The sequence below is a fragment of the Phoenix dactylifera genome, chromosome 4 (assembly GCF_009389715.1).
Source record: "Phoenix dactylifera cultivar Barhee BC4 chromosome 4, palm_55x_up_171113_PBpolish2nd_filt_p, whole genome shotgun sequence".
NCBI lineage: Eukaryota > Viridiplantae > Streptophyta > Magnoliopsida > Arecales > Arecaceae > Phoenix > Phoenix dactylifera.
The window spans coordinates 7,142,024-7,156,340 of NC_052395.1; the positions used below are offsets into that span (position 1 = coordinate 7,142,024).

Here is a 14,317-nt window from a genome sequence, read left to right on the forward strand (position 1 = left end):
CTTACAGTGAATTTGTTAATAAAAGATTTCAATTGGTTAACTTCTTCACTTAAGTTTTGATTTTCTTTAATTAAATTCTGATTTTTCTGAATCAATTCTTCCGAATTTAATCTTAAGCGTTCATTCTCAGAATTTAATTTGTCTTTCATTTCAGCGGAAGAATTTCTTTCTTCTGACATTTCAGATTTAGCTTTTTAAGATTTTTATTTTTCGTAGCTAATTTTCTACATTCACCATACAAATCATGAAAAGCATTTAATAGTTCATCATAAGAGAATTCTTCCTGAAATTCATTAGGTGTGAAATCAGATTCAGATTTTACCTTATCTTCTTGTGCCATAAGGCATAAGTTAGTTACCTCTTGTAGTTCTTTGGAGCTAGTATCATTATTGTTGCTCCTCACTTTCATTTTCTTGCTTGACTCTTCCTTGGTCAAGGCTTTCTTGCTTTTTATCTCTTTCTTCCTTTCTTCTTGCTTCCTCTTCTTCTTTGTCTTTAGGAAGCTTTTGAATTTTTCGGTGTTTGGGTATGGGTCCTTGTTTTCATCACCGAATTCTTCATTTGTTGTTCTTTCTTCCGGATTGGGAGATTCAACATCTTTTTCTGCAGGCTCACTGTTAGTGTGTAATTGAAGCACATGTGAGCTAATCTGAATTTTGTCATAAATATTTTCTAAAGTATCCCAGATTTCCTTAGCAGATAAGCATGCAGAGATTTTATTAAATTCAGTTTCATGGATAGCACAATATAGTATGTTCATAGCATTAGCATTCAATTGTGCTAAGTCTTTTTCATTAATAGTGTGAGAGAGTGAGTGAGGGCCTCTAGTAACAATGTACCATAATTCATAGTCTAAAGCTTGAATGAATATCCTCATCCTAGCTTTCCAGTATGTGTAGTTTGTGCCATTAAATAGAGGTGGTCTATTTGTGGATTGTCCCTCACTCATAGACATCCCACTTGGGTTGTCATGATCTTTAACTCTTGATTGTGAGATCAATGAGTACTATTGAGCACCTTGCTCTGATACCACTTGTTGCCCAAGGTGACAAGCCAAGAGGGGGGGTGAATTGGTTTCTTCTAAATTTTGGTGCTTTAAACGTTTTCTTAATTAAGTGCGGTGGATGCTTCCTTAAACTATTTGAATGATTTAAACTAGTGCAAAGATAGAAGATGATGCAAGAATAAACGTAAGCACAAGCACAACACAAACACAATATATAGTGGTTCGGTGCTCTCCTTAGCACCTACGTCCACTCCCCAAGCGTCCCCTTGGGAATTCACTATAATCCCGCGGATTACAGTTGGATTGTTTTCCGGGCTCACAATCCAAAAACCTTTGTTGGTTTTACGGGCTCACCAACGAACCTATACACTTGGTTTTCCGGGTTCACCAAAAACCTTTGTTGGTTTTGCGGGCTCACCAACGAACCTATACACTTGGTTTTCCGGGTTCACCAAAAACCTTTGTTGGTTTTGCGGGCTCACCAACGAACCTTTACAAAGTGTTTAACAAATAAAAAGAAAAGATTCAAACTCCTAAATGAGCATATAAAACAATATGAACTACAAAGAAGAGTTAGAAAGTATTTATCGCTTTGAAGTCGCTTTGCTCTTCTTTGTCAAGGATGCTTCACTCTTCAAGGGAGGATGGAGCTCTTGATGACTCTTTGAATCTGCTCAACCCCTTTCTTTTGACTCTTGAATGAAGCACTTGGATGAAGCTTGCCTTGCTAGGGTTCTCTCTTGAATGCACTTGATGTATTTTCCCAAAAGCTTGCTTCCTCTGATGAATACTCCCTCTTAAATACTTCTCCAACCTCCAAATAGTCCTTTCTGACCGTTGGATTGAAGAAACTAGCCGTTTATAGCCGTTGGGAGTCCAAAAAGCATTTCTGCACAACTAGCCGTTATGTTCAGCCCGTGTTTGGGTCGGCTCAACCTGTCCTTGGGTCGACCCAACTTTGCCTTGGGTCGACTCAAACATTCCTTGGGTCGACCCTCTCAGAAACCACAGAAACTTCAATTTCAGCCTTCCTTCCCATGGGTCGACCCAACCATTCTTTGGGTCGACTCAAAGTCCACTTGGGTCGACTCAACTTCTTCTTGGGTCGACCCTCTCAGTAATTCCAGAGAACCAATTTCTGTCTGTCTTTCTGTCTTGCCTTTGGGTCGACCCTCTCAGGATTTGGGTCGACTCAACCACTGTTTGGGTCGACCCTCTCAGTAAATCCAGAGAGCATTCTTCAGTTGTGTTTTTGAGGTTCTTCAAGGTTGGGTCGACTCATGCTTACCTTGGGTCGACCCAACTCACTGTTCATTTGTGCCATTTTTGCAGGAGTGTGCCAGATGACTCCTTGATGTGCCGGGGTCAACCCAATCAACCTATGGGTCGACTCAAACCATACTTTGCTGCATTCTCAAGGTTAGATTCATCCAAATGAACAAGGCCATTTATCCATTTTCAATTAAACAAATATACTGAGAGTAATGAACTTATAAATGAAGTATCAATTTAACTTATAGCATGCTCTAGATAATTGCTTGTTAATCATCAAAATAACACTATCATCCTCACATACAATCTGGTCTACTAGCTGTATGATAAAATAGTTATTCTATCATGCTTCAATACAGCTTTAAAACAATAGATCTACTTTGCTCATCCTTTTCAAATTCTACAAGATGGGGTCACAGACATACCTTCTTCATGCCAATCTTCTATTAAGAGTTTTCTTGTGGACTAACTTTGGTCAATGAAGATCTCCTTTCTTGTTTGGCTTAATTTGGAGTTCGAGAGAAAATGTTAATTCATTCATCATACATATTTCAAACTCACCTTGCATGAGCTTAGTAAAATCTTCATATAAGTCTCCATTAGTAGAACCAAGAATGATGTCATCAATGTATACTTTGAGCAAGTAAGATATCACAAATTCTTCTTTTTGATGTATAGATTTATCACTATTACTTTCTATCAAAAAGGTTACTTAAGCTTTTATATCATGCTTTTGATGCTTGTTCCAAATTATATATTGCTTTAACATATTTGTAATGAGTGTTTTCAAATATGGTGGTTATTTAACATAGATCTCCTTTTTAATGAAATAACCACATAGGAGTGCATTCTACACATTCATTTGACAGAATATAAAGCTCATGAAGCAAGCAAATGATAATGGTGATCTTTACTTCTAATCATGCAAGGATTTCATCAAGATCTAATTCATCTTTTCTTGATTGAATCTTTTAGTAGTCACCAATTTTTCTTCATTAAGTGCATTTCTGAAAACTCAATTTGGTTCTAATTATTAACAAGTTTTCCGATTTTATCGACAAGATTTCAAATTCTCTCTCTTTTAAAAAATGATTTAGTTTAACTTGACCAATTATAATCTTGCTCATTCTTCTTAAGGTGTTTTAGTTTTAGATTGTTATATGCAAGCAAAAAGATTAACATATACACATATAATCTGATTTTAGTGACTTGATGAAAGATCATTAGTCTCATAAAGAATAAAATGAATTGATATTTCTACAACTAGGATCTTTTCATTGAATATTCTATATGCATTGCTTGATGAATGATGTCCAAAGATAGAAGTATCTTTATCAGATTTGGCATTATTTTCAAAAGAACATATCAAGCATAACGTGTATGACTGAAAAATATGAAAGATATGCAATGGTTCATTTTCCATTTTTCAGAAGATCAAAAGGAGTTTTCATAAAAAAATAGATCTAATAGAAATCATATGTATGACAAGCAGTGATGATAGCTTTTAAAAATTATTTAAGTAGATGACTATCATACACAATTGTCTTTTTCATTTCTTCAAGAATTCTATTAATCCTATTTTACTTAAGGTGTCCTTGGTGCTGAAATAATTAATTTCTGTATAAACTTTATCAGGATTTTGGTTTTCAACACTGTGCCATGATACCTTCACAGTTTGGAAACCTTTATCATTTGAAACACTTTTACAAGATTTAGCAAATACAGAAAATATTTCAATTTTATTTGCCAAGAACAAATCCAATGTAAGCTTTTGAAAACTTAGTGATGGAAACAACATCTTTAGATTTAGAAATTGATTCTTGTTTGTTTCCTTAGTTAACATGCATAGCAAACTTTGACCTTTCAGAAGATAATCTAAGTAAGGCAATGGCAAGGTCTTTTGAGATTAAGTACATACTAGCATGAGTTGATTTTATATGCCAAAGATGGTTTCTTTAATCTTGGTATTCATAGTGCATATATTCAAAAGCATATCAAGTACACATCATATCTATGATCAATAAACAATAATGCCATGGATAAAAACTCTCAATCAAGCATATAGAGAATTCATAGAGTTATTCTTAATAAATTGATTAATCATTTAGCAACTTATCCAATAGTGAGTAAAGCATACTATAAAATGAAGTGATTTGATTATATTTCTAAAAGTATTTTTTATATCACAAAATTGATCAATACTTGCAATTCAAATTTTAATCAAATACTAAAGCAAAAATAATGATGAGATGCAAGAATTACTGATTTCATTATTATTATTTTTTTATTTAAAATTACTTTTCATAAGTATATTTTAAGTTTCATTTTTGACGTGTGTCTAGAGCACCCATTTGTATGAAAGTTCTATTTGTTCCATGGGTATCTTGGCACACCTATGTCTACATCCTCATATTTTTATTTTGGGTACCCAAGATTGCTTGGGTCCTTGAGAGTTAGGACATATGGTTCCTTTTGGAACCCAAATCTGTTTAATAGTAATAACTTTACCATTTGATTTAATTATGTTAGAGCGATGGAAAAAGTTGTTATGCCCATTCTTTTCATGTTTGAAATAAGTTATCTTATTTAATGGTTTGCTTGATGCATTGATAACCTTTTTCTCTAGAGATTTATTGTTAAGTAAAGGAGTCAAGCCAAGTTTTGATTTATCATAAGCAACATATTGGCTTTCAAACATCAATTTTAATCGTTCTGAACTTACAGTGAATTTGTTAATAAGAGATTTTGATTGGTTAATTTCTTCACTTAAGTTTTGATTTTTTTTAATTAAATTCTGATTTTTCTGAATCAATTGTTCTAAATTTAACCTTAAGCTTTCATTTTCAGAATTTAGTTTGTCATATATTTCAGCAATAGAATTTCTTTCTTTTAAAATTTTCAGATTTAGTTTCTTAAGATTTTTATTCTTTATAGCTAATTTTCTACATTCACCATACAAATCATGAAAAGCATTTAATAATTCATCATAAGGAAATTCTTCTTGAGAATCATTTGATGTAAAAGTAGATTCAGATTTTACCTTATCTTCTTGTGCCATAAAGCACAAGTTAGTTACCTTTTGTAGTTTTTTGGAGCTGAACTGCCTCGGAGTCGACTCGGATCGTTTTGGAGTCGACTCGGCTGACTTGGGAGTCGACTCTAGAGCGCTTGGAGTCGACTCGGCTCTCAGAGTCCCCGAAGTTGGTTCTTTGCCTTTTAGTCTTGCTTTCTTCTGAGAGTCGACTCGGACGTAACTAGGAGTCGACTCGCCAAACTTCGGAGTCGACTCGTAACCTTCTGGAGTCGACTCGGTTGCAGGGTCTGAAATACATCGTTCTGTCTTTCTTCTGTTACCCTTAGGAGTCGACTCGGAAACGTCGGGAGTCGACTCGAACCTTTCTGGAGTCGACTCGCTGACAGGGTCTGAAAATCTGAGTCTCTGCCTTTCAGACTGTTTTCCTCTAGGAGTCGACTCGGACAAACTGGGAGTCGACTCGGCTGATAAGGGAGATTCTGCAGTCTCACTGTTAGTATGTAATTGAAGCACATGTGAGCTAATCTGAGATTTATCATAAATATTTTTTAAAGTATCCCAGATTTCTTTAGCAGATAAGCATGCAGAAATCTTATTAAATATAGTTTCATGGATAGCACAATATAGTATGTTCATAGCATTATCATTCAATTGTGCTAAGTCTTTTTCATTAACAGTTTGAGAGAGTGTGTGAAGGTCATTTATTATGATATTCCATAAATAATAGTTTTGTGATTGAATAAAAATGCGCATGCGTGCTTTCCAATATGTGTATCTATGCCATTAAATAGTGGAGGTCTATCAATTAATTGTCCCTCTTCTAGAAAACTATCTATTTGAGTTGTCATGATCTTTGGCTCTGGATCGTGAGATCAACAATTAACTTTAGAGCACCTGCTCTGATACCACTTGTTGCCCAAGATGACAACCCAAGAGGGGGGTGAATTGGGTTTTCTAAAAATTGTGTTTCCTAATTTTTTACTTTAAATTGAATGTAGCGGAATGATAAGATGTTACTTACTTAAGCTCTAGGTAATTATAAGTAATGCAGTGACAAACTAAGCTAGAGCAATTATACTATGGCTTTAGAACGCAATTGATCCTAAATTAACTTATAGTTGTATGATCAATTTAATCTATGTAAATTGTAAGAATAGAGTGAAAGCTAAGAAAGTTCTAAACAATCTCTTATACTCAATTAGAAAATAAAGCTAGAGATATTACACAGTCAAGTATGTATGTAAGGCATGAAATGCAAGAAATAAGGCATCAAACAACACAAAGATATAGTGGTTCGGTGCACCCAGCACCTACATCCACTCTCCAAGACCTCTTGGAAATTTCACTATAATCCCTCAGATTACAGTCGTTGTTTACAAGCTCACAACCAACTGTTGTTTTGCGAGATCACAACGAACTCGGTCGGTTTTCACAGGCTCACCGACTAGAACCAACCGATTGTTTCACGGGCTCACAATCCAACCCAGTTGGTTTTCCCAAAGGCTCACCAACCATAACCTTACAACGATGTTTCCGGTTCACAATCAACCCAGTTGGTTTCCCAAAGGCTCACCAACCACAACCTTACAACGGGTTTTTTCTTTTGGCTCACCAACAAACCTTAACCCCTTATTGAATCAAGTTACAAGAATTTAGAGCAAGAGTTTAAATCAAGTACAAGCTTCTCAAATAAGCGAATATAGCAAATATAAACAAGTAAAAGTAAAGGGAAGAAGCCTCAAAAAATTTGTAGATGGAGAACTCGCTCTTCTACTTGACCCTCTTCTGATTTTGCACGAAGTAGAGGATCACCGAGCAGCACACGGATGGAGGAAGCTTGGGATTCACTTGATGCTCTCTCTCTCTATTTACTTTGAATGCCCTTTTGTGCTATGGGAGATTCCGTGTACTCTTTGAAATCTTTTCCCTAAGGGCTCGTTTGGTTCGCAGAAAAAGAAGGGGGAAAGTGTGGCAACGGAAAGTATTAAGAACCTCTTGTTTGGTTGGAGTTTTCAAAGAAGAGAAGAGAAAGTTGTATTCCCATGGGAAGTGATCCCACATTTCATGGAAAAGTCTTTCCCATAGAAACATGGGAAAGTACTCCCATGAGGCGGAATCACTCCATTTTTACTTTTCCCAAAAAGCCCTTCAGCATTAAAAAGCATTAAAGAGCATTAAAAACCTAATTTTATTAAGGGCATAATAGAATTAATATAACTTTACTAGGAAAGGATGGCCAACCAAACATAACACCTTGGAAATTGTCACTTCCCATGGTCAACAAACATGCCAAAAAGTACTTTCCTAGGCACCTCTTCCTAGGAATTGTTTCCAGAAATCATATTCCTAGGAAGGAAAATGCTCCCGCGAACCAACGACCCTAATGTTCTCTCCCACTTCCATACCCTCTTCCCTGCTCTCCTCTTGATTTTATAGCTTAGAGGGAGTGGAAACAAAAATCTAGCCGTTAGAGACAAAAAAGAGCCGTTGAATCAAGAAAAAAACTAGCCGTTATGCCTCCCAGCGTGCTGGAGTCGACTCGGCTGAAGTAGGAGTCGACTCGGCTGAAACAGGAGTCACTTGTGAATAGTAGTCTGTCGGCACTGTAGCTGGGAGTCGGCTCCGCACTGTAGCACTGAAGTTGGAGTCGACTCGAGATCACTGTAGCGCTGAAAATCAACTTTCTATTTTTTGTCTGTTCTCAGTCGGAGTCGACTCGTAGAGTATCGGAGTCGACTCGAGCACTGTTTCTTGAAACTCTAGAGTGCCAGAGTCGACTCTAAACTTCCCGGAGTCGACTCGAGGACTATTCTTTTGAATCTTTCTTTGAATTTGCTCCTCCAACTTAAATCCTTTGAACTTGAAACTTGGGCCAATAAATTATAGCTTTCTTCTAACTTTTCTTGAGAGCTTTTGAGGCCTTCTTGTATTTTTCCAACTTGCTATGTTCCTTGCAAAATAAATTATCTTTCTTCTTGCAACACAAACATTAGTAATTATACTTCAAGGTTTTGTGATCATCAAAATCAATCTTTAACTCAATCTTTGGGTCATCAATAATTATTAGAATAAATTAATATTTGGTAATATAACATAATATTAAATTATTTAACATAACATATTAATGTATTATGATATAATATAAATATATTATATTTATAATATAATACAATAATAAAAGTATAAAATATTATAATTATTAGTATAAATTAATTTCTCATAATATAACATAATATTAAATTATTTAAAATAACATATTAATGTATTATAATGTAATGTAATATAATACAATATTTATAGTATAATACAATATATAAAGATATAAAATATTATAATTATTATTATAAATTAATTTTCCATAATATAACATAATATTAAATTATTTAAAAATATATAGCGTGGGCCGCGAGGTTGATGATTAAAAAAAAACAATAGATTGATTTTGGAAGATATGAAAAAGGATTAAAATTTTTTTCTTCTAAAATGTGGTTCAAGAGATGCATACAAAAATTGAAAAGAAAAATACCTTTTCTTACAGAAGGGAGTCTGACGGCTAAGATTCTTGGCTCCAGCAGATTTTTAGGTTTATAAAGGGATAAACTATGTAATTATGTTATTTTAATATGGGCATTTTTGTCAAAAATACAGTTTTCCGAAAAAGCTGAAACAGCTTCCTTCCAAAAGCTCCAAATTGGAGCTTCCTCCCAAAAGCTGTTTTCAGCTTCCCGCAAAAGCTGAAACAGCTTTTCGAAAAATTTACCAAACACAGTTTTTCATCTAAAAGTACTTTTGGAGGGCCAGAAAGTGCTTTCTGGCCCTCCAAAAGCTCCCCCAAATATGGCCTTATCTCTCTAGAAGGAAGTTTCATAGACAGAGATCTAGTTGCCACCATTAAGGTGGTTCATTCATTACAGCAATGATAATTATATCATAAGCAAGTTGTGGGCTAACCGTGGAGACAATTACAGAAACATTGGATTTTATATTTTGAAATTTAAATTATGTTATGTTAATTAGAAGATAATGATAAAGGTTTTTTTATTTTTTATTTGCAAGATGTACAGATGGATGTCGTCATATTGATTATGAAATCAACTTACCTCTCAGGCAGGGCCTCCAGGATTCAAATATAATGCAATTTAAAAATATTAAATCTTAATTTTTAATACAAATGCCACCAAAGGGAGTTTTCTGACGATTGCATCGCCTGGAATTTAAAAATGTTGTATTCCTACATTTATCTTTCAAGTATAACATACCAAAAAATAGTACAACATTTTTTTTCCTGATTGAAAATAACATAGTTTAAAAAAATAGCTTTTGTTTCCGGGCTTAGGCCCGACCCAGCCCATAATGGACACCCGCAAGACCCTCCTCACCTCGTGAAAAGCTGTTGTAAGCGCGTGCGAAATTTCTCTTGTCGGCTTGCGTTACAAGCAAGCTACAAGGCCCACCACCTTCTCCGCCTTCTATAAATAGGTCCCCCAGTCCGGCTCCACCACGGTCTCTGGGGCGGCGTTCTCTCTTTCCCCTGCTGCGGGTGGTCGGCTCCGCTCGCACGATCGAAAGAAATGGAAGAGGAAGTCGAGGAAAGGGAAGCCGAATGGCAGGAGAGCGCTTCCAAACCCTCAATCTCCTCGTTTGAATTCCTTGGCAAGATCTCGTTCTTGATCGCGTTTCTCTGTTATTGAGTCAGCGGATAAAAGGTCGATCTCGTTCTGGATACGATCATTTGTGAACCCTAGTTTCTTTATCCCTCTCCAATATCTTTAAAGTTCAATAACCAAGAAAAGAAAAGATCAGATCGTTTGCGAAATCCGCGGCAGGGCCTTCGTTGTCCTGTGCTCCTCCTTCGCCGTGGCTCCGAGGCTTCGTCGAACCGAAGCGCCTCTCAGCCGCCCTTGTCGATGGTGGGGTAGGAGGAGGTCCATGGCGTCCCTTATCATCAGGGCAAAACAAAGGGATAGCTATGGAACTGTCCGAAACCCTAGTTTGCTGTTCATTCTTCGTGATCTCTCTTCTCTCGATGAATAGTTTGGTTGGTTTTCTGTGGTTTTGGTTCTGATCGTTGGACGCGTCGAGATTGTCTGTTTCTCTTTTCATTGTTCCCAAAAAGGGATAGGAAATTGCCATTCTTTTCTTTATTCTTTCGTTCTTTCATCATGGGAAAAGTAGGAAATTGTGTTTATCTTGATGCGTCTTTGTGATTTTTGTTCTGCATTTTTCTTTTTCCGTTCTAATGCACCCACAATGAGAAAGAAAGATGATGCAACTAAAGGTGATGATGTATTTCAGTTCAGGCATTGCGCTTGATCTCCTTCAAGTTGAGGAAGGAGTGGGATTTCTCAGTGGACCCCTGCAGCGGGAGGCAAGGGTGGTTGGAACCCACAGGTTCCTTCGCGAAAGCCAGCAACGTCACTTGCCGCGGCAACACCACGTCCAATATTTGTCATGTGACTAGCCTGTAGGCCTCGTATGCTTAAGAATCTCTTCCTCACGACTCCCTGTCTAAATCCTTTTGTTGAAAAAGAAAAAAAAAAATCCTCGAATCTCTTATTTTTATGTAAACAAATATCAAAGTAGGAGAGTCCTGAGATTGTTGCCGCACCAGCCATAATATTTGTATTTTAGATGCAGCCTACTCAAGAGTCAGATCACTGGAGTTCTTCAAGATGAGTTTGCTAACCTTACTTCTTAAGCGAGCTGTTCTGTCTAGTATAAGTACCGGAATCTGTCATACATTTAACTCACGCTATTATTGTGTTTTTGTAACAGAGATCTTGCATGGAACTATCTCAGTGGATCCATTCCAGCTGCCTGGGCTTTGCTTGCTCTCACGCTTCTGTAGTTTATGTCTCCCCATTTGTTGCTTTAAAAGAAGATTCACCGGCAGAAAAATAAAAATAGAGAGTCTTGTAAATGACAATATTGCAAATAACTCTGTTCTGCAGATCTCTTCTGGGAAATCGGATCTCAGGGAGCATCCAGAGGAGCTTGGAAGAATTACGACCCTTCAGTCCCTGTACTCTCCAATCCTCATTATTTTCATAGCATTTTACTAGAATACACTAGGTGCAATGCACACACCATGGAGATAGACAACCTCCTGAGAAGAATTTCATGCACCACTTGGCAGTTTGCTAATTGCATTTTTGCATTGTTATTATTACACTTTGTAACACATTTTCTATTCCTCTTCTAGTGTTCTTTCATCAAACAATTTAACCGGGGAGTTTCTGGACTCGCTTTTTAGTATTGCAACAAGCTATCCATGTCCTTTGCTAGTATTGTTTGCAATGCCAACCTTGAGAATAATAATGATTTGAATCTTAAATCTATTATGGTGCTTGCAGAGACATACAGGGGACTTCGATGCTGGGGCTCTTTCCTCCTATCTTCTCCACATTGGTATCTCTAATGCAACTGTAAGAACCATTTTAATGCTTCACTTCACCCATTTCAATTAGTCGAGTGGCTTCTAGTGTGATACATACCAGTACAATTGGGACTGCAGGAAAGTCTCTCACTCGAAAGGAGATGGGAAGTTCCCAGTGCTGCAAATTATAGAGAACTTGGAAGTACAGTAAGTACGAAAAACAAAGTTAATTTAGGATAGCAAGTAGAGCATGTGATTTGGTCTATTCTGAACTTTTGCTCACTGAGTACATATCAATTGGAGGTATGATGCAGCGTGTTAATCAATATCTGGTGAACTCCCAGATTTTATTGGGAGATGCCTAATCTTGACCATTTGCAAGGATATCCAGAAATTCACTTGGTGACTTTACCTTCATTAGTCATTTGGGTTATATTTCAAACTATATGATTTTAATTCCACAATCTGCTACTATGAATATTTGTTATACTATCAATTCATTAACATCGGTGTAAACCTTTTGTATCTTTTGTATGCTTTATGTTTCTCTTGTAGAGATCTAAGATTTAACAATCTCAGTGGTCCAATTCCAAGAAGTGCGGTGATGGACTGACAACAATAAGCTTTATGTAAGCAGATTAGATCGACATAGTCATATGCATACCATGAAGTAATAACCAGTGACTTGATGGAGAAAGATTCAGTCTAGGTTCCTTTTTTATTACAATCACTGCAACTTTCTAACTATTATTTTCAATTTTTCATTAATTTGTTTCATATCCACTTTACTTTTCTCATCTAGGTACCTTACCAGTAACATGTTTAATGGAACACTGCCTAATTGGATCTTGAGCAAGCAAAAAAAAATTGCATGTCATACTTACTGTGTGCTTTTTAAGCTGCATATTATTTGCTTATGAATTATCATTCTCCAATCGTAATTCCATCTCCATCATTTTATGAAATTCAAAATTTCAGGGATCATTCTTAGAACTCTTTTACAGGACCCTTGAATATATCCGGCTGTCAAATAAAAGATGTGGGTGGATTAACAAATTCCTTACTCGCCCTTGATCAATTGTTTTTAGTTAGTGATTTGTCTATTCTTAAGGATTAACAAATTCCTTACTCGCCCTTCATGTTTAGGAAGGAACCTGCCCTGTCCTGGGGACCTTGATGTATAGGGGACTTGCTAAGTTTTTTTTCCCCTCTTCACAATAATATTTTGAATATTTTATTTCATATTGGTATGATATAATATGTCAAAATATCTAATCAAAAGCATATTTGTGATTGACTATTCCCCTTGTCTTGCTATCACTATTGATTGCACCTTGTTCATCAATTGGGTGGCAGTAAGGTGACTTTTGATAATAATGAGTACGCGCGTATACATTAGAGTCTGGTCCATCAAACTATGCCGTCTCTGATAGTGGAAATGAGCTTATAGCAGTACAGGAGATTTTTTATGAAACAGCCAAGCAAAATACATTGTTAGGAATGCATTGGTGCAAAATGTGGCCAATTTGAAAACTGTACATGACTGCTCGTAGAAACCCTCTCTCTCGCGCAAATACTATGGTCTTTGCCTACAGAAGTGATACAGTACATGCAATCATCACTTTGCTGAATCATGTATACAGATGACCATGCATATTCCAGTGTTGGAAAGTGCTTATTTGATGTATCAATACAGGTTATTGCTTCTGCTTTTGCATATTTAGGTTCATTCAACTCTGTGTATCTATGGGATACTGTAATTAGCATTAAAAATAATGATTCTTGGATCGAAAAACCTGTAATTAAGCTGGGTCAAAAGGTTTTACAAGACACCCTTTTGCAAAGGAGCAAATGAGTAAAAAATTATTGAGTCATGTACTACTACGGTACATGGTACTGTGGAAAGTCGCTTTCAGTAGGCTGGCAAGGACAAAAGCTTTCCACAGTTCGCGGTATATGGACCTCTTATATCAGCTATTTCAGTTACACCAAGCTCGCTCTTAAAAACACTTTTTCTCATTTTCTTTTGAAATGCTCGTGGTAATGAAGTCTCATCATTTCTTCATGGTAGACATCGTGCCTCGTGCAAAAGAAACCGAGCTATCTGTTCTAGCTATTTTGGGCATCATTGTTGCTTGTTGCGTCATAATTGCTCTGATGTTTATCCTGATTTGATTTTGCTTCATAAGGAAATAGGCTAAGAACCATGGTGAGATAATTAAACCTCAGTTTACATTATTGTGTTGTTATAATTTGCTTTACGAAAAATGACAGCCCATTTATCAGGACCTGTATGCTTTTCCGGAGTGCAGCTAGTAGACTGCTGCTTTGGTGTCACCTTCTGGAATCTATAACATGACCTTCAATGAGGACCTTCTAGGATCTTATGCTTTTCCCCGGAGTACCACAAACCTCTTGAGATAACATGGCCAACATGACCGTCCGAAGATATTTAACAACATTTGAAGATTTTGTTGGTCCGCAATCTCAGTTTTTGTTATCTAGCTTGAGTTAAGCCATAACTCATCACATTTAGTTATAAATCTTAAAATATTTTCTGTACAATACTGTTCAGCAGTAGCCTGAATAGCCCTACAAGAATCATCACAAAGTATTGTTTGAATTGGCC

At 36.4% G+C, this 14,317-nt stretch overlaps 1 protein-coding gene across 19 annotated transcripts; it reads left to right on the forward strand.

The window, feature by feature from the left end:
* Positions 1–9,818: 9,818 nt before the first annotated feature.
* On the forward strand, positions 9,819–14,317 carry LOC103695885 (probable leucine-rich repeat receptor-like serine/threonine-protein kinase At3g14840). Of its 19 annotated transcripts, XR_005511415.1 has the most exons (10): positions 9,819–9,922; positions 10,608–10,776; positions 10,944–10,984; positions 11,088–11,156; positions 11,264–11,334; positions 11,666–11,737; positions 11,827–11,895; positions 11,992–12,090; positions 12,244–12,317; positions 13,975–14,311. XR_005511415.1 is itself a non-coding variant. In XM_039125420.1 (8 exons), the coding sequence occupies exons 1-8, from the start codon at positions 9,916–9,918 to the stop codon at positions 14,002–14,004; spliced, it is 528 nt and encodes a 175-aa protein (XP_038981348.1). In that variant the 5' UTR covers positions 9,819–9,915; the 3' UTR covers positions 14,005–14,317. The 19 variants fall into 19 exon arrangements, 11 of the variants coding, with proteins under 11 accessions (XP_038981348.1, XP_038981349.1, XP_038981339.1 ...); XR_005511414.1 differs by having other exon boundaries at positions 11,088–11,334; XR_005511411.1 differs by having other exon boundaries at positions 11,088–11,334; positions 11,992–13,897.

Bases quoted from the DNA above. Each gene is read 5' to 3' on its own strand.
- LOC103695885 (XM_039125411.1), top strand. The intron at 10,777-10,943 runs GTAGGCCTCGTA...TTTGTATTTTAG, and splicing joins ATTTGTCATGTGACTAGCCT to ATGCAGCCTACTCAAGAGTC. The intron at 10,985-11,087 runs ATGAGTTTGCTA...TTTTTGTAACAG, and splicing joins GATCACTGGAGTTCTTCAAG to AGATCTTGCATGGAACTATC.